Here is a 26798-nt window from a genome sequence, read left to right as displayed (position 1 = left end):
CAACCTCCAGAATATTTTGCCACCTTCTTGATATTTATTTTCTATATTCTTGCCAAAGTCCTCCCATGACTTTTGTTTAGCTAGTTTTACACACTGTTTAGCTTTCTTACATTTGTCTCTGTATTCTGTAAGAGTAAAAGCTGACTTATTTGCCAGGAACTTTTGGTATGCTTTCTTCTTTTCCTTCACTGCCTCTTTAACTTCCTGTGTCCACCAGGGAGTTCTGATTTTTTATCCTCACAGACAACCTCACCACATGCCTCTCTGGCAGAATCAATCAATGTTTTCTTCTGAGTTTGCCACTGAATCTCCAAGGTTTGATTCCTGTTCTCAAACTCTTTCATTTTTTCTTCAATAATCTTTGTGTATGTTAGTCTACAGTTCACATCTGAGAGCTGCTCAACTTTTATTCGCTTTAAAACTTTCTGACATGTTATTCTTTTCAATATTAAATTCAATTTTATCCTGCTCAAGACTAAATAGTGATCACTTCCAATTTCAAATCCTCTGTACACTCTGGTGTCCTGCACCAGGGAGAAAACATCACTATCAACAATAACATAGTTAATGAGACTTTTCTTATTCCTAGTCTCTTCTCTCCATGTGAATTTGTGCACATTTTTATGTTGGAACATGGTGTTAGTAATAACCAGTCCATGTCCTGAGCAGAAATCCAACAGATATTTGCCATTATTATTAGCTTTGCTCTTTTCTCCAAATTTTCCCAAAATATTTTTGTATGTCTCACAATCATTTCCTACTCTGCTATTTAGATCCCCAACAAGGACCGACTTTTCATTTTTCATTGTGTCAATTGCTTTTTCTAATGCCTCAAAAAACTCCTCTACTTCTACCTTATTAGAACCTTCTGTGGGATCATAGGCACAAATAAGTCTCATTGTCCAGTTCCCCATTCTCATATTTGCCCACATTACTCTACTTGAGACTGACTGCCATTCAAGAAGATTAGCCTCGTATTTTGTGTTTTTTAAAATCAGAAAATAAAGATTCTGCTGCTGAAAGAAACGATTCTTTTATTAACTCTCAATCAGTAAAAGGCTTTTTTTCTTTTGCTAATAAATGACACACTTTCAAAGATGCAGTAGTGACTGATATTGGTTTATTTATCATCATCATCAAATTCCTGCCATGTACCCTCAAGGGGTGTACAGGATATGATAGTACTACATGAAAAAAAAAAAAAAATTGATTTATTTATTACTTTCGGAATTTTTGGGAAAATCTTCATATTTTGCATATTACGATCGAAAATATCTCTCAATGTTACCTTTTTTTGGAATTGCTACAGATGAATTACAAATCAAACAACACTTTCCATTTACTATTGTAAAGAAAAAATCCGTTTTCCATGCCTTGTGAAAATGATATGTCTTCAATTTCTTTGATACGCTCATGATTATCCTGAAAATAAACAAAATGCATACAGTGTGCTTTTGTTATACGTCTGCTTTTGCTATCCAGTCGTCACTGCGACATTGTAAACTTTTATTATTATTTAACTTTGTATACTAGTAATTTCTATTAATTACTTTGATGTCTTTTACTCTATACTTTATTCTCCGTTATTCTAATTTGCTGTGCGCACTTTCTCTCTCTCAGAATCTCTCTTGTTTATCTTATTACGTGCTATGTTTATCTACCTTTCGCATTATGAGTCTTATATCTAAGATATTAGAAAATTTATTTAAAATGAGACTGTGCCACTAATATCTTTGATTAGCAAAAAGAACTCAAATATACGGCTGATAGATTTCTCTCTCTCCCTAACACAAATTCCTACATTAAAACTTTCACAGACAGTCGTGGTCTATTCTTTTCCTTAATTTCACACTTTGGCCAACTGACTTAGATTCCTGCTCAACAAGTCAGATTTATTTTATAAACAGTGCAGTTGTAAATAAAGAAACAGGCAGCACTCTTTTAACAAGAAATTCAAATGACAATTATTTACATTACTATGAAATATACACAATTTTAACGTTAGGGAGATTGCTTTCTCTATCCATCTATAAAAACTCTTTAGCAAAAATTAGAACCTTCTTTCTTCAACATTAAATACTTTCTTTAACACATATGGTTACCTACTCTCAGTTTACAAATTTTTACTTATTAATCTCTAAGCTTACTCTTGAAGAGGTTATCTAAATCTGTGTTAAGTTATCTTTACACATTTGATATCAACCTCTAACATGCCAATTGATTCTCTTATGGACATTTCTTAACACTATTAAACATATATCTTAAAAGTCTTTCTTGTATCAACTATAACAGGAATTATATAAAAGTTTTGAACTTACAAAGGCTCTGTATCTCACATTCAGTCAAAAGTCTTTCACTAAAAGTTCTATGGCAATTCTTTAGTCTCAGATCTTCTTCAGGAAATTTTGACTTGGCTGCATCTCATCGGAAAGATAGTGGACTGTGGGCTCATTCAGCTCCAGCAAAAGGTTACTCTCCCTCGGCGAAAAGAAAAACTTATGAGCGAAGGTTCTTCGGAAAATTTGCCTTGCCTTTTCTCCTCTGCTTTGGCTAGCCGAAAATGCCTGGACTACTGCCTTCTTTTTCTGCCATTTCAACAGCTAGAACTGCTGTTAACTGGATCCCTCTCCGGCCTGGAAACTTTTCTCCGGCAATTTGAAACCTTGTCTGCGGCCTAGAAGTAGTCTCTCTCTAGGGACATCTCGAACCGAGAAGCTCCTTTCTGGAAGGGGGAAACTCCTCTCTCGAGCAACTTGGATCCGGGCAGCCTCTCTGACAGCAACTCTGGACTGGGTGACCTCCTCTCTTACAGAAATTCTGGAACTGGGACCCCTTCTGCTTGCTTCATCCCTTTTTATTAGGCCTCCTCTGAGACCTCGCATAAAGTTTGGCAACCCCCAAAGAATCGGTATGAGTCTTTCATCTTAAGTTTCAAGTTTGGCAGGCCTTTGGTTCTCCTCCGCTTTCTTTTGATTATAAGTTGCCGGCCATCGGAAAGTTGTTTGAACTCTTTCTTACTGACTTTGGAGATGTTTACACTTAGAGCCTGCAAGCCTTTCTCAAAAATACAAGTTTCAATAACAATCTTTCTAATGCCACCATGTACAGCTTCAGCGACAAAAACATTGCCTTTGTTTTTAACACTCTAATATTCTTATTAAAGCAGTATATACAGTTAGCTTCAAAAGAGTTATTTACAAAAACATCTAATACAAACTATACCGAGACAAACAAAGTTTATTTTTTTACAATATTCACATGGGACTTAACCTAAATAAAAAATCGATGTAATGTGCTTTGGAATACAATCGAGTTTTTACACTTTGCTTATATTCATATTCACTCGGCTCGCTGTTTGACTTCCACTGATCCAAATTAATTCATTTACCCGGACTTATAAGAAAATTACTGATTTGACAATTTTAACGAAAAATAAATAAACAATAGCAATACACTTATAGCGAATTGAAAACAATACAGAATAATGATAAATAAAATATTATGTTTTCAGTTTTAATTAAATTTGTAAGTAAGGAGGAATACACAAGAGATCGACCAAAAATCACTCCATGATCGACAGGTTGAACACCCCTGCTATATGACATTGCTTGCTATTTCAGAAGTTTATCATCATGCTTAGTATTAATAATATAACTGCTCCTTCTTGTCATATTTTGTCAATATTGCATGAGTATAACTCTGTGGTTAATATATAAAGTTAATATTAAGTATAGCGACATGGGATTTTTGTAATTCTTCTTCTTGCTGCTTTCCTTTTCCCTTGATGTTTCTTTGAAGTTATTTCAGAAGTTGACTTTTCAGTTGTTTCTCCTAGCTGGCATAACAGCACCTAAGTAGATACCTAATAACAGAGTGCATGAGGAAGTCAGAATCGTGTATTGGATCAGGAGCCTTTATCAGTTCTTTGCATTCCTATAAATAACATTGAAAGAGTTAGCAGTCTAACTTCTGTAGTGAAGGCCACTAGTAAACAGGTAATCAATTATATAGTCTCTTCCTGTCATTTCTGAACTCTGCTTTCTTGTGTTTTGGCCTGTTTCTACAAAAGAAATGCATACCTGCTGCAAAAGGATATACCTAATTGGAGGAAATGCCAATTAGACTCACCAGGTGATAGATGATCTTTATTGCCTGGGGACACGCCACCCTGCTTACTGGGGGACAAAATTAGTGAATTCCATGTTTAGTCCCGCAGAGTAGGGAGTTCCAATCTCTCTCTCTATCTCTCTCTCCATTCAGTGTGACTGATAGCTTTCAAGGGTGGAACATTAAAACAGTGCTGCAGGCCGGCCACTATGTGGTACCTGGGCCTTCACCTGTAAGCAACAAGTCAAGAAGCTTCCTTGTCAACTGGTATAGGCTGACCACAGAAGAGAGAGCTCTAGTTGGAAGACTGCCAAGAAGAGTCGATTCATGTTGAAGGGGAGAAAGAAATAAGGCGATGAACGAATTGGGCAACAACACACAAAATCACATGCTTTCTAGGTAAAATTCTCCAACTGTTATACGAGCAAAATAATTACCACTTTAAAAACTACAATGACCATAAAAGAGAAGTTAATTTTCCGATGTGTAATAATAAACAACTCATCCCACAATACAGATTGATTACCCTATTATCAGAATGGATTCTCCTTCTGTTGACACATAGCAGTGTAAGGGTCTCGTATCTTTAGCGTACTATATGTCATTTTACTGCTATATACTCTGCCAAGTCATGCCTTAGGAAGCGGATCCAATTAAGTGTGTTAAAGGAACTGTCAAGGTCACATTATGATAATTTGGTAAGGAGATGGATCACTCTCTATGCAGACATTACGTCTAAGAATCTTTCTCTGTACTCTGTCTTTTCATCTGTTATCTAATTAAAATGAAACATATGGCAAAGATGGTGATAATGTCACTGCAGTTAAAATAAGTCCCCACCTCAAAAACTAATTTCAACAAAAATGACAAACAAATATACAGAACATGGCAAAATCTATACAAAAAAAAAAAAAAAAAAAAAAAAAAAAATCACTTTCACATTTGTTTTACCAGCATCCATGGCAGAAACACCAACACAAATGACATACATCATCTTTAAGGATCTGGCTATTTTTTCTGATGTGTTATGGATGTAAGGTATGGTGATGGCATTTCTGAACTCCTTCTGAAGTGATGGCCGGGAAATGGAGGAGGAACTGATTATTTTTTAAATTCTGTAATTGCTGTAGCCATTGGAAAGGAAGACATTGTGTATGTGGTTGAGTTCAGTTGAATTGCCCTTTCAACTGAACTCAACCACATACATGGGAGAGTTTATGAGTGTATCTGTCTATGTGAGTAGGTTTTCTATATATAGTGAAGGAAAAGTTACCATTAGGAAGGCGTGTTACTAAGATGTCTAGGAAGGGTAAACTGTTGTTATTTTCGTATATCATAAACTGGATTCTTGGATGTAGGCTGTTGAGGTGACTAAGGAAGGAATCTAATGTGTCTGGCCATGAGGCCAAATAGAGAACACATCATCTGCATATCTTAGCCAGATAGAAGGTTTGAGTGGGGCTGAGTCTATGGCTCGTTTTCCAAAATTTTTCATATAAAAATTGGGAAGATGTGGTGAGAGGGGAAAATTTTATAAAATGAGCCATAGACTCAGCCCCTCTCAAACCTTCTATCTGGCTAAGATATGTAGATGATGTGTTCTCTATTTGGCCTCATGGCCCAGACACATTAGACTCCATCCTCAGTCACCTGAACAGCCTACATCCAAGAATCCAGTTTAAGATGGAAAAGGAAAATAACAATGGTTTACCCTTCCTAGACACCTGTGTATATTCCATTAAGCCTCAACACACAGATCATCACCTACATCTAGACCAGACCTCATATTCTTGATATAAAACAAAGTGCAACTAATACCATACAGTTCGCCTTTGATGTTCAAATTACACACTGCATGATTCTTCTTGCCAAAGGTGACACTTTTGCAAAATTAGATATTGCTTGCCATATTTGCTGCTCTCCAAATTCTGGAAACCATTTTAATTTTTTTTGCCTTCTTATCCCATAAGCTTGACTTTCTGCCATACTATCCAAATAGTGAAGTTATCATGCTGAGTGATCTTAATATCCATCCACAACTCCAGTAGGTTTCCCTTTTACTACACTACCAATCAAGCTAGACAAGATGCAGAAGTATTTGAAATAAGCACTGACCTAATACAAATTGTACATCTACCAACCTGAATACTTGATGACTCACTTCACTCTCCTAATACCCTTGATTTCAGGTTTCTCAGATGACAGTCTTGTGCTAGAGAGAAGACATTCATAGAATGTTCTCTCTCCAGCTACTCCCAACCTTGGGAATTTCTACTCTTCCTTTCCTAGGTCAGGTTACTCTTCTGATTCAAACACCTGCTTTGAGCAAGTCACAAAAGTGATCATCACTGGCATGAAGGCCTTAATTGCCCATTCCATTCAGAATTCCCATCAACTTTCCAAGCCTTAAAAAAGGTGTACCAAAGTATTTGAAGTAACAAAATTCATTATGCCACAGTTGATTGCAACAAGAACCCAGCTTCATGCTCAGCCTTTACTGAAGTCCCATAAAGGCCTATAACAGAAACTTGCCTCTTTGAAAGCTGAGCTCCTTGCATCACTGTTCTTGCCCAACTCTTGCATAGATAATCCAGTCAAAGCACCTTGTACTATACCAGAAACAGTGCACCATATACCTCCTTTGGTTTCTTGAAAAAAAAAAAAAAAAAAAAAAAAAAAATTCAGAAAAATACTAAATAACTTACATAAAAAATGGTCTTCCAGTCCTGATGATATCTCTCCAGTAGTATTCAAATGTGCTCCTAAACTAACATCTGTACAATATTTTCTGCTTAGCTAACACTGCAGTGCATGGAAGCATTCACAATATATCCAACCTATTTCAAACAAGGAGGATAGAAGTCTGCTGTCTAACTACTCAGTGATCATCATCATCTCAATCCTCCCTAAAATCATGAGAAAGTTGTCAGCAGTCTCCACTACCTAGAGATCTTCAGCTTAATTCCTGACAACCAGTATGGATTCTGCCACTGTACATCCCTGGCTGATATCATAGCCTACATTACCCATCATGACACGTCATAGAAAAGTTTGCTGTTATTCTAGACATTTCCAAAGCATTTGATCATGTCTGGCATTGAGGCCTGCTTAATAAATTGCCATCCTTTGGTCTACCTGCCACCCTCTGTAATTGGATAGTAAATTTTCTCTCTGACTGTTCACTGCATGTCAAGGTGGATAGCTTCCTCTCTTTGAACTTTACCAATGTAGAAGTGCCTTAGGACTGTGCTTCTGCTAGACATAAATGACCTATTCTCATTTACCGCTAATTCACAGCTTTGATGATGGAAGTACACTTCATTCAACAATCCATGCAGTGTTCAGACATTCCAAGTTTCAAGATCATCTACAATCATCGCCTTAAACACCGATCTGCATACCATTCATTACCTAGTTATCTTCAGTGCTACCAAAATGCAGTCATGCTTTTATATCTCAGAAGGGATTTCAACTCGCTCTCAGTATAGACAGGATCAGATCTTACTCCTTGGACTGATGTTTACCTCCATTGGAAATATATCACATCATTAACTTCCTCAGCTTCAAAAAAAAAAAAAAAAAAAAAAAAAAAAAAAGTAGGCATTCTTTTCTGCTCAAGACACTACCTTTCACCATCCTTAGAATACTGGTCACACGTTGGGGATGGATGTTGTGCCCAAATATCTCTACACATTCTTGATGTTGTCCAGAAGAGAGTGGTTTGGCTAATAGCTGCTTACTCACTCCCTCACTGATTCGACCATTATCTCATGGGTGCTTCAACTCTTTTCTGTTCCAGTTACTTCCATGGTCACTGCTCCACTTAACTGGCAACCATTATTCCTCTGCGTTTCCGCTGGGTTTGCTAAAACAGGAGCATCAGCTGCCTGCCATCCCTTTTCAGTCCCACTGCAAACATGATGAATCTGCTTCTGCCCTTTGTCATGTATACTATCCGACTGCAACCTCTAACTTCTCAAGAAAAATGCTGATGGATTTCTTCTTTCCCACTCTGCATCCCATACATGGCTCTGATATATTACCAGTTCTTCTACATCGCATGTATGGGATTAATATAAACATTTTTTTTAATGTGATTATAGTGAATTCACTCACAGACCAGAAAAAAATTCACTAATGTAAAGGAAATTTCCTATTATGAACTTTTTCACTATAACAGACTTTTTGGTTACTGTAATATCAACTGGCTTGCTGTACATCCTTGGTTTTATCTGATAATTTAAGCATGAGGTTCCATTTATGCCATTCTATTTGAACATGTTTTTCCTCTGCACCTTTCAGATTCCTCTGATTTCTCATGAACATGTTGTCTTAATATAAAGATTTGGTTCAAGTAACTAGTCTTTTAATTGTCTCCTGCATGTTCTAACTAACCTTACCTTCATTTATTTTTTATATAGTTTTTTTTTTTTTTTTCATGTATGTTTACATGAATAATTCCTGGCTCCACTCAGTATGGAAATTCCTCTGTAATTATAATATTCAATTTTATTTAAATTTTTTTTATGAATGTTTCAGTAATGCAGTCTTTTATCAACTTGAATAGATGTTGCCCTTTGGTCAGAAAGACCCAGGTTCAAATCTTATCTCAGAGATGAGAAGACTTTATAAGAACTTTTCACTTTAAGATGAGTTTGCTGGTCTTATATGGGGCAAGATTTTTTGTAAAATACTGGCTTCCACATTATTAGGATGTGCTATAAGCATCCAAAAAAGACAGAAAAATCTTAGCACTCTTCAACTTTACATATGATTGTGACAGGATTTTTCTTTCCTTTTGCAGAATATGCAAATCAGCCAGAAGTATGTGTAGTCAGTAGATTTAATATTCATTTCACAGCCTTAGTTACGTCAGCCATAATTTCAGTACATATAAATTAGTGTCGCCAATGCCTATGACCAATCTGAGGTTTCAACCTTTTGACTAAACCTTTGTGATTATGCTGCATTTGCTGCTGTATAACTTTAACACTTTGAGTCCTATCGATGTATATTTACATTGCTAAATTAAAAATTCTGAAAATAATAATATATGCTTCGAATTCATTATCAGACTGTACTGTAGTTAAATTTGAACTTCAGCTTCGTTATCCATGAGGATGGTTGACTTTTATCAGTAAAAAAAGGGAATTTATATTAATATATCATAACGCCTGCCCATCGGCTGTGTCACTTACGATCGTATATGTTCTTGTTTATGTTACATCATGCCATCATAATTCTGGCTGCTCCAATCTAAACAGTATGAGGGATTCATGATTTTCTTCTTGTGACATGAGAGATCAGTTTGAATTTCTCTGTCACCATGGATAGACCAGGCCCCAGTGGTGCCCAAAGCAAGGGTGTAAAACGGTTCTTGAGTGAATGCGAATTAGAACAAATGCTCAAGGAAATACTCGATAACAAAGGATCTGAATTAGATGAATGGGCAGACAGTGATCCAGAACAAGATGAAGCCGATCTCCCAACAAATGTGAGCTCTGAGTCAAGCCACAGTGACGCAGAGCTATGAACGAGGGGGTGACCAAATTCAAGGTCATCCAGCAAGTCATGTATGCAATCGCACATGAGGTCGTGGCATTTCAAAAACTGAATGGCCTAATTCAATAATTAACCGCTCGACTTTTATGGCCAATAGTGGATAATTATATTAATGTACACCCATGTAAAATGATATTTTCATCATAACAATAACACGCATAAATTTTATTTCTTTTATAATTTTCATTATTTATGTAACATCTAAGCAATATTTTGACTGAATTTATTGAATTTTGAACACTAAAGAAGTAAATATAAGTAGAAACTAAAAAAAATTAACTTTTTATTTTTTTCAATGCAACCTTTTTCTGGAGCTCATACCACACGTATAACTAAAATTTTTGTTCCAATTAATTGTCGATGATGCTAACTAAAAGAAAAAAAATAATTATTTGGATATTCCATAGAAATACTGCACAACAATTTTTTAAATAGAGCTAAAAATGGTCAGGACAGAGGTTCTTAAGTCCCAGTAGGTCTAGAACTCAAAGTGTTAATGTCTCTGCATTCAAGCATTTTATTTCAAGACTGATATCTAGTTATGTCATCAGCTACTCCTTTCCACATTATGGATATCTAATGGTATTTTCTGCATCTGGGTATGAAGACTTATGTACATTATTCCTGTATATTTTTTTATTGCTGGTCTGTTACTTACTTATATATAATTTGGATGTTGATTGTTGAGATAGTTCAGGAACTCCTTTAAGGAATATGGTCCAAATTAAGAAAACTTCATCCATATACTTTTTCCGTAATATTGGCTTTTTAATGAGAAGGAACTGATTGCTTTTTCCTCAAAGGCTTCTAAATATAATTTGCCAATACAGGAATTGCCCATGGCCAAGCCAAAGTTCTGCATATAAATGGTATTTTTAAAGAGAAAGTAACCAGAATTTATACAAAAAGTGACATAACTTTTTTTGGTAACTTATCTTTTAAAAGAATTAAAATCTCTTTAAAATCCATCATTAATCTTGGTATGTCACCAAGATTAATGATGGCATTAATCTTGGTGACATACCAAAATTAATGCCATCATTATGGTAACTGGATTTGTTAATAATAACCTTATTAGGAGAAAGCTGAAATTTAGGTTTGGAAGATTTTTGCTGTTCTAACTTTAAAGCTTCAGATTTTTATTCTTAATAAAGTTTTAATTTTTTATTTCACCAAGATCTATTTCAAAGGTACTGTTACAAATTGAAAAAGCAACTTTCTTCCTTCCACCTCAAGAAGCTAATTTAATTTGTCTGGAATCCATCTTCACAATGGATAAATAGATAATGTTACTATGACAGAATGTCAAGCCATAAAGAATTTCCAGAAAAAGAGAGATATTATAATTCTCCCAGCAGATAAAAGTGACACAACTATCATCATAGATGCTGAAGAATACAACAAAATGTTACAACGTCTGCAAACGGGTAGGTTTTCAGTTTTCTTGAAAGTGATCTGACTCATGAACTTCATAATCGTGCTAACAATCTCCTGAGAACCAGTAGACAATTTCCTAGAAATTATAGATTGTCTCTTTGTTCACTTCATCCTTTCATCCCCTGATTATATGATTCATCTAAAATACATAAGGAAAATGCTCCACTAAGACCCATTGTAGAAGGCATAGAATCTCCCACATACATACTTTCAAAACATTTGGCCAAAATTTTTAAAAAGTTTAACAGGCTTAACCACATCCTTCCTCAAGAATTCTGAACATTTGTTTCAATTTTTAAAGACATGCATCTTCAAAAAGGTGAAATTGCAGCCAGTTTCGATGTTATTTCCCCCTTTACTTATGCGCCTACAGAAGAGATTTTAATTCTTTTAAAAGATAAGGTATCAAAAAAAAAAGTTATGTCTCTCCTGACTAATTGCATGATTGGTCAGGAATGACAATTCTTGTTACTTTCTTTTTAAAAATAATATTTACAAAAGGCAGCTTGATCATGGGCCCATTATTTTCCTATATTAGGAAATTTATGTACAGGTAGTCCTTGACTTACGATGGGTTCCATTCCATTGTCTCTGTCATATGTCAATTCTGACATAAGTCGAGGACTTTTTTTTAATTCTTGATTTGTTTGATTTTACTTATAATATTTTCATAAATTAGGTTTCTATTTAACTTAAAATGGTTAAAAATGTATAAACTTACATAAACATTTATAAATTATTAGCAAGTAAACATATAAATACAAAATTAAGAAAGAAAAATGTAAGAAAAAAATATATAAACACATATCAAAAATGGTGCACTTACTTTAATTTGAAATTCCTTTAAATATTAGTTAACATAAACAAAAAACTTATTAATGGTGTCTTTAGTTAAACAGGTGAGTAACTGTCACTCGTTTGGACGATATGGTTATTTCTTGCGATCGGGAGTAGCTTTTTTAATCAGAAAATTGGTTAATGTTGTCTGTTGGTTTTTTCCTTCATATATTTCACGATAACATCTGACTGCTTCTCGAACTTGCTTTTCAACTTTGGCAAAGCTATCAGTGTCCGTGATTCATATTTTCAAGTGGCTGAAGTCCTTGATTTAGTTTAGAAAATACTTCAGCTAATTCTTTTACAGTAAATTTTTTTAACAATTTCTCTTCTTCATCTTCCTCATTATTCCTTTCTTCTTCTACAACTCTTTCGTTTTGGAAAATCAAGTCTCGATCAGTCAGTTCACCTTCATGATCTGCTAATTCTTCTATATTCAGTAATATTGTTTTATAGATCCAGTTTTCTTTCAGTTTCAATGATTTCTTTACCAATTGGTTCTAACATACTATGCTCATTGTACTGTTTAATGAACATACTATTCCAAGTTCCTCACATACATTATTCCGATACTTCCTTTCATGAGGTTCCAATGTTCTATTATGTTTAAATTGGTTAATATCATACATTGGTTAATATCATAATTTTTCTAAAAATTGAGTAATGTTATAGCATCATTGTCCATTGCTGTTATTGCTTGAGAAAATGTAGTTTTCAGATAATATGTCTTGAATGTAGCAATCGAACCTTAATCCGTAGGTTGAATCACAGCTGTTGTATTGGGCAGTAGATACATCACATTTATATTTACATTCAAATTGCCGATGTGAAGAGGATGTCCTAGAGCATTGTCAAGCAGCAATCGAATTTTAAAAGGAATGTTTTTTTCAAGACAGTAGGCACGTACTTCTGGAATAAAACAATTCATCCAAGCCTTAGGATTACTCCTATAGAAAACCGGCAACTTATTCTTGTCGATGTTTTTCAAAACTCTGGGGTTTTGTGAACGGTAAACAAGAAATGGCTTTAATTTAAAACCAGCAGCATTTCCTCCATGAAGAAGCATAATCCTATCTTTAAATTCCTTAAAACCAGGCACCGATGTAACTTCTGTATGAATGTCGTAATTAATCATCTACATTAAAAATCTGTTCTAGCAAATAGCCTTCATCTTTTATCATCTTGTTCAGATTTTTCTTGAAAATTTCGAGAGTTTTAAAATTGGAACTAGCAGCATCTCCCGTTATTCATATGTTATGTAAGTTATGCAATAGTTTTTCCTTCTCTTGCTATTTAACTGACTTTCTTTCCTTTGTCATATGCTTTAATGACTGTTATTTTAGCATTTAAACTTAAAGCTTTCCTTGCCTTCTTTTTTATGTTGGAATTTTTATCAGTAGTATTACTTCTCTTACATGAAAGGGTTACGACAAGATACAAAAATTGCAATGAGAGAAACGAATACTTCAACTGCTGATTAGCAGCTAATGTGCCGAAGGCTACGATAAGTTAGAAATGGATGAATCATGGCAGCGGCTATTTCGTATTGGTGATAGACTTTGCTTGTTGACTAATGGCGACGCTGTGATGCATATACAAAAGCAATTAGAGTTTTTAATAATAATTTTTGTCCGTCATAAGTGTGAATCGTCGTGAATCTAGTCATCGTAAGTCGAGGACTACCTGTATATATAATGATGTAATTGAAACTTACAAATGGGTTTAAACATAAAAAAATTAGTAGGGTTAGTCCGTCCATGCATGCTATGATCTGCAAGTAATCATTTATAGTACAGAGATCAAACTGGTACCTTTCCAAGCTCTGAGGTCTTCAATAAACAAGATGATAGTCACATACTGAGTAATGAAAATCATCTGGTAAGAGTGTTACGACATCCTTTGGAAAGACCTGAATTCCTAATGTAGGTCAAGAGAAATGGTTATAAGACTTTTCAACTTAAGTGGAGCTCACTCTGATATCATGAAATGTAAGAGTTTGCCTGGAATTTTAAGTTCTGCATCCTGAAAACCTGGAACCTACAAGCTAGCATGGGAACACATGCATTTTACACATATGATGTACTAGCCTTAGTTTTAAAAGTTTTGTTGTGACTAATTAGTACTTAAAAAAATGAAAAGTAAAATATCTGCACCATTATAGTAATATCACTCTTTGACTGGAAAAGTTTCAAATACATTAGAATGAGAGGAATGTTTATAAACTGAAGAGAGTTAGCTGGTCTCATGCAGAAATTGGAGGTTTTTCTTCCTATAAAACAAGCATAACAAACTAGCTAAATATGAATATCCATCTTGTTGCGACATTAATTAGAGTTTAAATGTAACAGAATTGAGAAGTCAATGATTTAATGAGGGAGATGAGATCAATTTTATGGTATTTTATTTATTTTTTACTCTCTTCTATTTTCATGATTTTTGCCTTCTGTATTCTTCACAAAGTATTCCTATGACTGCCTAACTTTAGCTTTTCCATATTTTTCTCTGTATTCTGTAAGAAAAGATAGAGAACTTTATCTTTCTAGTTGATTTCTATGTCCCCCCCCCCCCCTTTGAATGCTTTTAACTTTTTTGAACTTGTCATTTACTTTCCTGATCAGGCAACTCATTTTCTTTACATTTTTGTTATTCATTGTAATGCCCATTTCATTTTTTTAAATGTTTACATTTTTTCTCAATAATATTCATATATTTCAATCTGCAATACCTATCTTAAATTTGTTTAATGGAGATTCATTTTAAATCTTTCTCACACGTTTTCTTTTCAAAATTTTTTTTTTCTTCAGTCTTTTTCTTTTCTGTTTTTCTGCTGCTTAAAACCAAATAGAGATTACTTAATATTTCTTTTTTTTTTTTCTTTGCCATTTTCACTTTCTGATATCTCGGAGATTTCCTCTATGTCATTGTTGGTATTATCAGTAAGATTAGCATAACAAATAAATCACATTGTCAAGCTTCCCATGTTGAAAATGCTTACTGCTCTCTATTTGAAATTTTCTTCTATTCAAGACGTTTATCTTTTCTGTTTAATGTTGAATGCTGTAGGCATTTCTTTGCCTGAATAATTCATTTAGTCACTTTTGCCAATCACTTATTAGAAAAATCTGCAAGTATATCTATTTTATTCTTCATCATCATACCTTTAAAGCACAGTTGCAAGAATAACATAACATTTGTCATAACATTACTTGGAATTGAATTCCAAATGCATGAGAAATCTTTATAAGTGCTTTTCAATTTGTTGCTCTTATGCAAAGATGACAGAGTTTTTTTACTCTTTCTTCTCTCCCTCTTCATAAAAAAAAAAAGAATATCGCCTCCAGTTTCATTCTTTTACATTTGGCTGCACCAGTTATGTCAGTGCAGTTCGTTACTCTGCCTTTATTGATGCTTTATACATTGATAGTGCTCATTGATAATGCCAGCCTGGTTGGTCAAGTGGTTAGTGTATCCGCTCTCCTTCCAAAAGACTGCAGGTTCGAATCCTGCCGTGGGCATGGATGTTTGTGATTGTCTGTGAAATTACTAGTGGTGGTGATGGTGGCCAGTAGATGCTGTTGGTATAGATGATGGTAGTTGTGGTTCATTGTAGTCGGTGGATAGAGTGGTGGAGGCAGTGAGTTGTAGAGTAAGTGTCCTCCCAGAATGAGTCTTTGGACTCCCTGGAGGTGTCACATAATAATAATAATCTTCAGTCTTGCTGCAGTGTTAGAATATCTAAGAATGTTATGAATAAAATTAATAATTTCATACAATTTTCATGATATCTCAATTATTTTATTTATTTTATTTTATTTTTCAAAACAAACACTCAAGATTTTGTGACCATGCAAAATCAATATAGATGAGATATTGTTAAAAAGATGTTCCTATATGATTTATGCTTAATTAGTTGTTTACTTAAATCTATCCTTTGTTACCTAAAACCTTATACAATCAAAATCCTACTGTCTGCTCTATTGTTATATATTTACCTTTCGTTATTTATTCTTTCTTCTCTTTATTCACTTACTTTAATCTTATTCTTATATCTAGGATTGTTTCTTCTTCGGATATTGGCAAATTTATATTTTAGCTGTGCCAGCCAGTATCCTATAGCAGAAAAGATCCTTACTCCCAGAGACAATACTAGATTCTTAGCTTTCTTACACAATATCTTATTTTAACTGCTGTATAGATTCCGATTATTGCAGTTGTGACCTAAATCTATTATTATATTCACTCTCTAAATCCTTCCCGCCAAAATAGGTTCTATTTTTATAAGTGGTAAGTTGGAATCGTAATCAGGCATGACTCAGGTTCAGGTAAATATGACATGTTTATTGAATATCTAAAACACAATACAAAATTCATACACTCAATTATGCTCTCTACTAAATAAAACTCGAATTAAGAGGTTAACACTTTCTAAATTAATTAAATCTTATTAGGCATGCTAAACACAGTAACTGCATATTGGGATAGATAGCAAATAATATGAAGTTAAGCTAAATACCTTTCAGTAGCATTACTTGCAAGAGAAAACTAACAAACATTCTAATGTTACTGAGATACTGAATTCTACCATTCTTATCGCATCACATGCAAAATTACAAAAGATCTCTTCCAAACAATTCTTCTTACTCTCAAAGGAGGTTAACTTTCTAAATAGAGACTGTTCACAGGGTTCTTTAGAATACAGTTCTTAATTTCACATTCGTAACAATCTTCTCTCTTCTAATGAACTTTCACACAGAATTAGAGTAATTGCACCTTACCGAGCTTTTTCCATGTCGTTCTGCACCACGTGTATGTCTGGATACTTCTCATCTATTGTCTGTCCATATGCCAGCGTAGGGGTTATGCTGTCTTCATTCCTTCTGCCGAAAACGGACTCAAATCTTTGCATTTCAGGAACAACTTAACGGCTTGATTCTGCTAGGACGACATGGAATTTTTACCTTCAGCTTTGCATAGAATCCTACTTCATTTTAAGAACGCTCGCAGTTCAACATCTTATCACAGACTTTACCCCCCCCCCCCCCCCCCATGCGAAACTGCCCACTAACTTCCGAACCACCAAAACAGGAAAACGTTATGACCAGAGAGAGTGTTCCGATACATGCTCAACCCCTTATATTCTTCTATAGAGTGCCCTTTTTGCACACGGCCCTTATCTTTTCACCCCCTTTGGGGTTCATCCTTTGCTTTTACGATGCTGTTATACTTGGATTCACAGAATACATCGCAACATAATTTTCCGAGTAAGCTATAGCCACTAGCATTACGCGGTACACGTTAGCTTTATGCCTTCCAGGAATTATTACTTAGCAACCTTTTAGATGACTCACAGTAAATTTTACATAGCTTAAGTGAGGCTTAAATTTAAATCAGATTATCTCTCTTTTTAGACATACTTAAAAAGGAAATCTTAATATAATCACATCAGCTTAAATATAAGGCACTTGAAATAAAGAATACAAATTTTACATAAAGTGAAGAAGTTTCACTTTTAATTACAGCTGATGTGCAGGTATTTCTCTTTGTCAGCAAGTTTTATATGTTAGATTCCAAATGAATGATTTCTTTCCAAGATTCCTTCATTTAGGATCTAACAATATGTCAAGGATCTAGTGAAAATATGTTATTATTTTGTAAGATAGAATGGTGGTTGTCATTTGTATCAGTTTGAGATATAATGGAAGTTGCCATCAAGTGATATATCATTTTTCATAATGAAAGAAAATGAATTTTTTTGAATGCCTTCATTAGTGATCTTTTATTAACATATAGTGAAAGTTATTTTTATTTATAAGAGGCTTAGCACATGTAACCTGCTGAAATATACCATTTTGCAACAGCCTTCATGTTGCTAATGGGTCAATGAGAAGATTGTGCAGAAGGAATATTGTTCAGTTTATTGATGTATGTAATGAATTTTATGGATGTAAGAGCTGATATATGCCTGATGGACTATGTTTAAATTACTATTATTACGGGCAACTCCAGGGAGTCATTTGACTCATCGAGGGAGGCCCCAAATCATATTCATCACAACTATTTGACATTCATACAGTATCTATCATACCTCGCCTTAAACTCATTCACTGTCACAGCATCCACCACAGACTCAGGGAGCGCATTCCACTCATTCACTACTCTAAAAGTAAAGAACCCAGCTCTAACACCTTTACTAACCACACTTTTGCCCAGTTTCCATGGATGTTCCCTAATTTATATTTTCAAAGATATCCTCTGAATTAATTTTATAGAACCACTTCAGTAATTTGAATGTCTCAATCATATCTCCCCTCCTCCGCCTATCAACCAATTTTTGCAACCCACAAATCCTCAACCTGTTCTCATACGGTTCATTCCACAGACCTGCTATCATCTTGGTCACTCGCCTCTGGATCCTCTCCACCTCCTTCCCATCAAGAAGAAACCTAGGTGACCAAATCTGAGCACAGTAGTCTAGATGGGGTCTTATCAAGGCTCGATACAGAGGAACAATAACCTGCTTGTCTCTGCTTGTCAACATATTCTTCAGCAACCAAGTGATTTGATGAGCTGATTTGGCCACTTTTGCAATGTGTCCCCTAAATTTCAATTCCTTATCCACCAACACTCCTAAATCTCGTGCCTCATCAATTTCCTGGAGCACAGTTCCACCAATGCAGTAAACTGCCGCCAATCTTTTCACCCCAAAATGCATAACCTTACATTTTGCCACATTAAACTGACATCCATTCTCCTTAGCCCAGACCTCCAATCTATCCAAATCATCCTGCAAAATTTTGACGTCATCTGCGTTCACTATTGCCCTACCCAACTTCACATGGTCCAAGAACAGATCCTTGTGGCACACCACTAGTCACAGGCCGTCTTGTGGACTCTACTCCTGAGTAAACCACTCTCTGATATCTGTCCGTCAACCACCCTCCTATCCATCTCACTAACCCTATGTCCATTCCCATATGCTGCAATTTACTGATTAGAATTCCATGTGGTATCCTGTCGAAGGCCTTGGCAAGGTCCAGTAGAATCACTGTAAACCCATTACCCTTATCCAGTTCAGCCGTCACTGTGTTATAATACGTGAGCAAGTTACTGAGGCATGACCTACCCTTCACTAAACCATGCTGTCCCCGATACAGTATCCCATTTTCTTCTATCCAATCTTGTATTTTCCTCCTGACTATTTTCTCTAAGACCTTGATAATGATTCCTGTTATGCTGATTGGCCGGTAATTTTCAACAGCAGTCTTGGAACCACCTTTGTGCAGTGGAACTATTTTCCCCTCTTTCCACCCCCTTGGGACTGACCCAGTCCTGAGGCTCAAATTAAACAAAATGGTCAAGGGCACTGACAATTCTTTGGCCGCTTCACTTACAACACGAGCTGGTATACCATCCAATCCCACAGATGTATTGACATTGAGGTTCTGTAATAGACTAGTTACCTCTACTTCATTCATCACAATTCCAGTATAAGCTGTTGGTTCTTCCATTCCTGCAAAGTCACCACCTGGATGATATACTCTTGCAAAGTGCTCGCTCAGTAATTCCACAATATCGACTGATTCGGTTACCTCCCTACCCTCAGCATTTTTTAAAATCATTCTACCATGAGCATTTTTCTTTTTACTTGCAACATATTGAAAAAACTGTTTGGGATTCTCTTTAGCCTGCGTGGCCAATTTCCTTTCGTAATCTGCTTTTCTTACCACCCTTCTTACCATCCTGGCCTGAGCTTTATACTGTTCCTGTGCCTGATGGTCACCCTTCTCCTTAAATTCCCTCCACAATTGTTTCTTTTTTTGCAGCTCAAGCTTAATAGTGTTATTCATCCATTTAACCCCTACTTGATTTATTATTCGGACTCTTGGTATACAGTCAACCATTGCCTCCTGCAAACAGTTCTTAACCACCTCCCATGCACTATCAACATCCAGCCCTTGCAGTTTTACATGCCATGGCATTGAGCCAAGCACACACCTAAGCTTGTCATACTTACCAGCCCGTAATTCCACATGTACCCTGTCTTAATTGTAAATTCGACTCCTTTAGCCACCTCCCAAGTCATGACCTTATGGTCACTCTCACCAATTGGTGGCAACATGGTCATGTTCGTTACAGCCACATTCTCAGTTGCAATTACTAGGTCCAGCACTCTCTGCCCCCTGGTATTTTCCAATACATGTTGCTGTAGATAGTTGTCCCTTAATAACTGCATAAAATCCAATTCCTTCCTCCCATGTGCCCTCTCCTCTTTCCAGTCAATGTTACCATAATTGAAATCACCCATAATAATTACCCTCCTTCCACTCATTTCTTCTATATGCTTATGCATACTATCCCCACCATCCACTCCATCACCCGGTTTTTTAGCAGCACCCAATTGTATATTTTGTTCTGCTGGATTCTATCTCACACCAAACAGCCTCAAATGTGCTTTTTTCCCCATCATGCAGTTCAACTTCTATACTCCTTGGCTGAAGATCATCGGCTATCATCAATAACACTCCTCCCCCCTTTTTATTCACCCTGTCACTCCTGAACACACTATACCCATCGCATTCAATCCCACTAGCTTTATCATCTTCTGTCAGTCATGTTTCACTAATACCGACAACCTGTGGCCTGGAAGTGCCAACCATGGCCAAAAACTCTTCCTTCTTGTTCCTAATACCCCTGGCATTAGTGTACATGAATCGCAGAAGCCCATTTGTCCCATCCCTACTTTGATGCCTTATACTAACTATCCCATTCTGATTTGTTGTCCGTCGTGCTCGCTCGGGCATAATATACTCATTCATACACTTAACTGCCCCCGTAAAGTCTGCATATCTATCCCCCCCCCCCTCTTAATAAATCTAAATGTTTTTGGAATCTAAATGTTTTTGGAGTTAGTTGTTTGGAGAAAGTGTTGTCCAGTGAAAGTTTAGAAGTGCAAAATCAGGGAAACTGGAGATATTAGGATTGGATGCAATCATCCAATCCTAATATCTCTAGTATCCCTGATAGGTGGCCAGATATGTGCAATCAAGCACGTATCTGGCCACCCCTGTGATAAATGATGTGTGTGTACAGAAATTATTATGCAGTGCTTAATGTGATTTCACAGGGTTCTGATTCAAATAGGTTGGTAATGACATTACACAAGTATAACTATAAGGTACAAAGGGATCTTGAAATGCATGTACACAAATGTCAGATACAGAGATAGAATGTAAAGGGTATTGTATTTTCAGGGATGATAGCAGGAATGAGACAGGTAGTGGGGTATAGCTGATGATTGCTGAAGAATTATAACCAACAAAAATAGAAGTTAAAGAGGATATTTGGTCTGGGGAAATGGTTCATTTGCTGCTGTCTGGCATGAGATGAGGCCTATTGGACAAAATATGTTGTTGGTTGCTGCTATAGACCAGGGAGTCCACAGGAAAATGTAGATGACATGTATTGACAGATTAGCACAATGAATATAGGTCAAACAGTTATTATGGGAGACTTTAAATATGGGGACATAGATTGGAGGGAGAAAGGGAAGGTATGGCAAGATGGAAGTAGCATTTATACAGTTGCTAAGTGATAATTACCTGAAACAACATCTTATAGAGGGGACCAGTGATCCGGTAATGGCATCAGAAGATATATCCATAACCAAGATAGACACTCTGCCTATCTTGGTTATGGATATATCTTCTATATCCATAACCAAGATAGACACTCTGCCTCAAATTGGGAAGAGTGGCCATGTTGTGGTATTGTTCTGGGAAGTTACCAAACACGTGGAAGTCTCCGTCAAGAAAGGGTTTATGTTGAACTATAAAGCTGGTAATTACCACAGACTTAGAAGTCATCTTGGAGGAGTGTCATGGTTTGAGAAGTACAGGGAAAGAATGTCAGTACTGCACATGCATGGGAAGTGGTCAGAGATTGAGAGAAGCATTATCAGAACTGCATACACAAAGTCAGGAGAATAAACCAGAAAACAATGTGTAAGTAATATAAAGAAATAGGTAATCAGCATACTCGTGAACAGCACAAAGTTAAGAGTGCAAGCAAGGATAAACCCAAAAGAGTTTTTTCATTATGCAGCAAGTAAGAGAAAAAATGACTATGGTAGGATGACTTTAAACAATGCTCACAGTAGGAAAGTGACAGATGCAAAAGAAATAGTTGATAGTTGAGTTGCTGAATGATCATTTTGCAAAGGTGTATCATCCAGATGGAGATTTTGCAGTTGCTAATATGATAGAGATGCATATCAAAATTGAGGTAGATGAACAGGAGGTGTTCAGCATATTGAAAAATATGAATGTGAACGCAGCAGTGGGATTGGATAGCATGGTCAGCCCATGTACTGCATGATTGTGCAAGAGAATTGGCATTGCCTCTGATGAAGTTGTTCACTCCAAGTCTCAGCTCTGGCAAGATTCCAGAGTAGTGGAAAGAGGGTAAGATAAATCCATTACATAAAGGTGGGTCCTTGACAGAGTTGGCAAACTACAGACCAATTAATATATCTGGAATGTTTGTTAAAATACTGGAAAAGTTGGATAAAGTTAAAAATCCAACAGTGGGTGGATAAGGGATATGATAATCTAGTGGGCAAAGTGACAGCAGAATGGAATAAACGAATAAATGGAAAAAAATAAATTACACATCTGGAAGTGGTGTAAAAGTGTGGTTAATAGGTGTGTGCAGACTAGATTTTTTTATGTGAAGAGTAGTGAATGAGTGATACTGCTGGATTTTGCGAAATCATATGACAGAATACCATATGCTAAAAACTATTACAAAAGTTGGAGCAAATGGGAATGAAAATGAAGCTAGTGGCTTGGATGGGGAAGAAGTTGTCCAACAGACACTAGATAGTAGTATATGTTGGAGTGGAATCTAGGAAAATGAGAATGACTAGTGGCATACCTCAGGGTTCTGTACTAGGGCCACTACTTAATTTGTATATCAATGATATTAGGAATTTTTTTTTTTTTTTTGAGGGGGATGGGGGTTATTCAGTTGTTTGCTGATGATGCAAAACTGAGGAGACCAATAGTTTATAAATCTGATGTAGTTATCATGCAGGATGATTTAAATAAATTGGCATTGTGGAGAAGGATAATGATTAGACCAAATATGAACAATTTAAGAATAATGATTGTCAATTTAATGTTGCAGAATGTAAGGTTTTGCACTTCGGGTTAAAAAGGTTGTGAAGTAATGCCATATTGTTAGTACTGGATTGTAAGAAATTAATAAGGCTGGGGACTTGGGGATAATGGTGGACAGAGCATTGAAGTTCAGAGGGAATATTGCAAAAGTTGGTAAAATTACTTGAACATTAAAGAACATTCTAACATGCAAAGATAGGGAAGTTATTATGATTTGCTGCATCTTGACTACTGCACAGATCTCATCACCTAGATTTCTTAGGGACAAGGAAATGGTAGAGAAGATTATTCAGGGACAAGTGACCACGCTGGTGACAGGTCTGTGGAATGCTCCCTTTGGGGATAGGTTGAAGGTGGGTGGGTTACAAAGTTGAGTTGATAGGTGGTAAGGAGGATACATAATATAAACTTTTAAGATATTTAAAGGGGTTTTATAAAATTTATGCAAAGGAAATTTTTCAGTATGTGGCAAATAAAACTAGGGGTCATCCATGAAAGTTGTGTAAAAGTGTGGTTAATAGGTGTGTGCAGACTAGATTTTTTTGTGTGAAGAGTAGTGAATGAGTGGAATTGATTTCCAGAATTAGTTATGAGTTCCCTGTTCATGAATGAGTTCAAGGAGAGATATATTAGGTTTTGTGTGCATAACATACTCTTTATCTTGGGGTAAGTGGGACCTTTTATTGCCATATAAACATCACATCTATTTTAAAGAATCAGAGAAAAGTGTTTTATTATATATAGAGACACATCACTATAACATTCATATATAATAATCATGAGTTCTTTGAAAGTGAAGCATGCTTATTTCAAACACACATTATATGAAGAAGCATACATAGTTGCCCATTAAAACAGTCAACTTAATTTATTAGCATTTTCATTAATATCTACTGGCGTTTAAAAGTTTCCCATGTTTCAGATTGGAGGTATTGAGTTGGACCTTTCAAATTTTTATCATACTGTGCAGCATTTTGGAGGACTGCAGCAAGTTATTGAAAAGAAAAAATGGCAAAGAGTGGCAGATGTAATGCGCATTCCAAAAGCAGTAAGTAATAAACATAATTTTTTTTTTTTTTTTTTTGTAATTGATATACAAAATATTGATATCATTGCATTAAATCCAGTAAATCAGGATTGAAATGTTATTACCACCCAACCCACGAAGTCAGAGACTCATCTAGGAGGTCATTTTGATATCCACAGCTCATCATACTGTGCCTTGAACACACTCAAATTCTCTGCAGACACCACACTCTCAAGCAAGGCATTCCAATCATTCACAACTCTGCATGTAAAAAACCTGCTTTTCGCACCTCCTTATACAACTTCCAGGGATGACCTTTTTGTTCTCCCTTGATCTCCCACCATTTTCTGTAAAACTTCTTCAACATTGATCCTACAACAACCCCTTACTAACTTGTAGGTCTCTATCATATCACCCCCTCTTCCTCCTCTAAACTCTGCAGATTGCATCTTCTCAACATTTCCTCATGTTTGATATTCCAGAGATCAAAAAAACCTTAGTTGCCTCTGGACCTTTTTGTACATCTCTTCATCTTTTTGAAAACTAGATGACCAAATCTGTGCACAACAGTCGATGTGCGGCCTAATTAGAGCCTTATAACAATAGAACAAGAATCTCCTTCCTTCATCAAGTCAGTATTCTCCACATCATTCCCAGAATTCATTGGGTTATTCCCCACAATTTTGGGAATGTGTCCTCTAAATTTTGGATCCTTATCCACCATCACACCAAGATCTCTTATTTCCTGTACCTCCAACAGTATATCCCCACCAAGCTTAAATTCTACATCCCATCTTTGTTTCCTAAAATTTAAAACCTTACATTTTGCAACATTGAAAAATGTTGCAAAACCAGCATCCCCACTCCATTTGCATTCACTCAATCTATTCAAGCCTTCTTGTAAGGCCACATCTACTCTATTCTTCATAGTTCATCCCAACTTTGCATTATCTGCAAAAAACTGAATATCCCAAATTCAGATTTTCTCCAATATCATTAACATACAGGTTAAACAGCAATGGCCCTAAAACAAGCCCCCGAATCATGCCACCAGTGACTTTCCTCTTTGGGGATATTGCTCTCCCATTCACAACTTGCTGATACCTATCAGATAGCCAGTGTTTGATACAAATAATATCCAACCCCATCCACTCTAGTTTAACTGTCAACTTATCATGTGGTAATGTATCATAAATCCTTGCAAAATATAAATATACTACTGTGTATCTCTCTCCTCTGTCCAATGAAGCCATCGCCTTATTGTAATAAGTAAATAGATTACTCAAGCATGAGCTCTCTTAGCAAATCCATGCTGTCCATCGAAGTAATACCATTGTTGTCAACCCAATTTTGGATCCTGGTTCTCACCAGCCTAACCACAACATCTGACACACAGATAGGCCTATAATTTGATGCTTGTTCTATCATCTCCCTTATGAAGCAGCACAATCTTGCCCTCCTTCCACTCCTTTGGAACTCTACCCACTGCAAGACTCATATTAAACAAATATGTCAAGGCAGATACCAACTCCCTGGCACATTCCTTCAAAATACATGGTGATATATTATCAGTCCCAGCCTTGTTAACTTCGAGTTTGCTCAATTTTCCATATATCCCTTGCTCACTTATAGTCAGTCTCTCCTCATCATCATCATCAACTGTTCTCAAACTCTTCGTAATGTCACATTCACAAAAATGAAAGATCTTTATGAACTGCTCATTAAGTATGTTAACTATATCCTCTGCATCAGTTATTCTTATACTATTTTCTCCAATCAGTGTCATCCTTCCATAATATTCATTTTTTTGCAGGCTACATATCGCAATAGCTCCCTAGGATTGTTTTTCGGCTTCATTAGCTAACTGCTGCTTGTACTTCACTTTTGCTACCTTTACCAATGAAGTCACCCTCCTTTCCTGTTCTTTGTAATCTTCATGGAATTGATTATTATGCTGCTTCCATAATGCCTTTTTCCTCTTTATTTATGCTTAATCTCTTCATTCATTCATTTCACATCTACCTTATTTAACCTTCTAACCCTTGGAATACATTTAGACATTGCTTCTACTAGGCAGTTCTTGAATATCCCCCCCCCCCAAGCTTCATTGATCTCCTTTCTTGCTAACTCCTTATTCCATGCTATACCTGCAAGCTGTCTCCTGAGCTCCTCGTAATCACCAGCCTTGTAGTTCGACATATACTCTTTCTTCACAGAGGTCCTCACACTGTGGCAATGACCGGTAATCACTTCATGGTTACTTTCACTGACTGGAGGGTGATTTGACATCTCATTTATAATTATATCTAATGAGATGATCAAATCCAAGACTCAATTCTTATGTGTCCTCTGTTACATACTCTCTGAGGGAGTCGTCCCTCTAAAACTGAAGAAGCTAATTTTCTTTACTTCCAGTTGCTATCTCATCATCCCTGTCTATACTGCCATAATTAAAATTGCCCCTAATGATCACCCTTTTCTTATTTGCTTGGCTAATTTGATTATACATTTCATGGTCACTATCATCCACATTACCAGGTCTATAACAACATCTGATTAAGTATTTCATTCTGTTCACCTCTATCTCACACCATACTGTCTCAAAACCACTGGCCCTATTTTCCTCTTGTATCTCTACCTTGTATGGACAT

The 26798-nt window shown here is 36.0% G+C and overlaps 1 protein-coding gene across 3 annotated transcripts in view; it reads left to right on the top strand.

The window, feature by feature from the left end:
• Jarid2 (Jumonji, AT rich interactive domain 2) overlaps positions 1-26798 on the top strand; it is a 557336-nt gene that overhangs the window by 263009 nt on the left and 267529 nt on the right. For all 3 annotated transcript variants that reach the window (XR_016549859.1, XM_090408748.1, XM_090408747.1), the window contains exon 10: positions 24043-24168. Coding sequence is in view for 2 of the 3 variants with exons in the window: in XM_090408748.1 (XP_090264874.1) it covers positions 24043-24168 (126 nt within the window). In the remaining variant the exon portion in view is untranslated. The remainder of the gene's footprint in view (positions 1-24042; positions 24169-26798) is intronic.

Source organism: Typopeltis vanoorti, chromosome 18, assembly GCF_054136105.1.
Source record: "Typopeltis vanoorti isolate ZY-2024b chromosome 18, IOZ_Tvanoo_1.0, whole genome shotgun sequence".
Classification (NCBI taxonomy): domain Eukaryota; kingdom Metazoa; phylum Arthropoda; class Arachnida; order Uropygi; family Thelyphonidae; genus Typopeltis; species Typopeltis vanoorti.
Note: the sequence above shows the minus strand (reverse complement) of the source record. Positions and strands in the feature narration are given on the sequence as shown.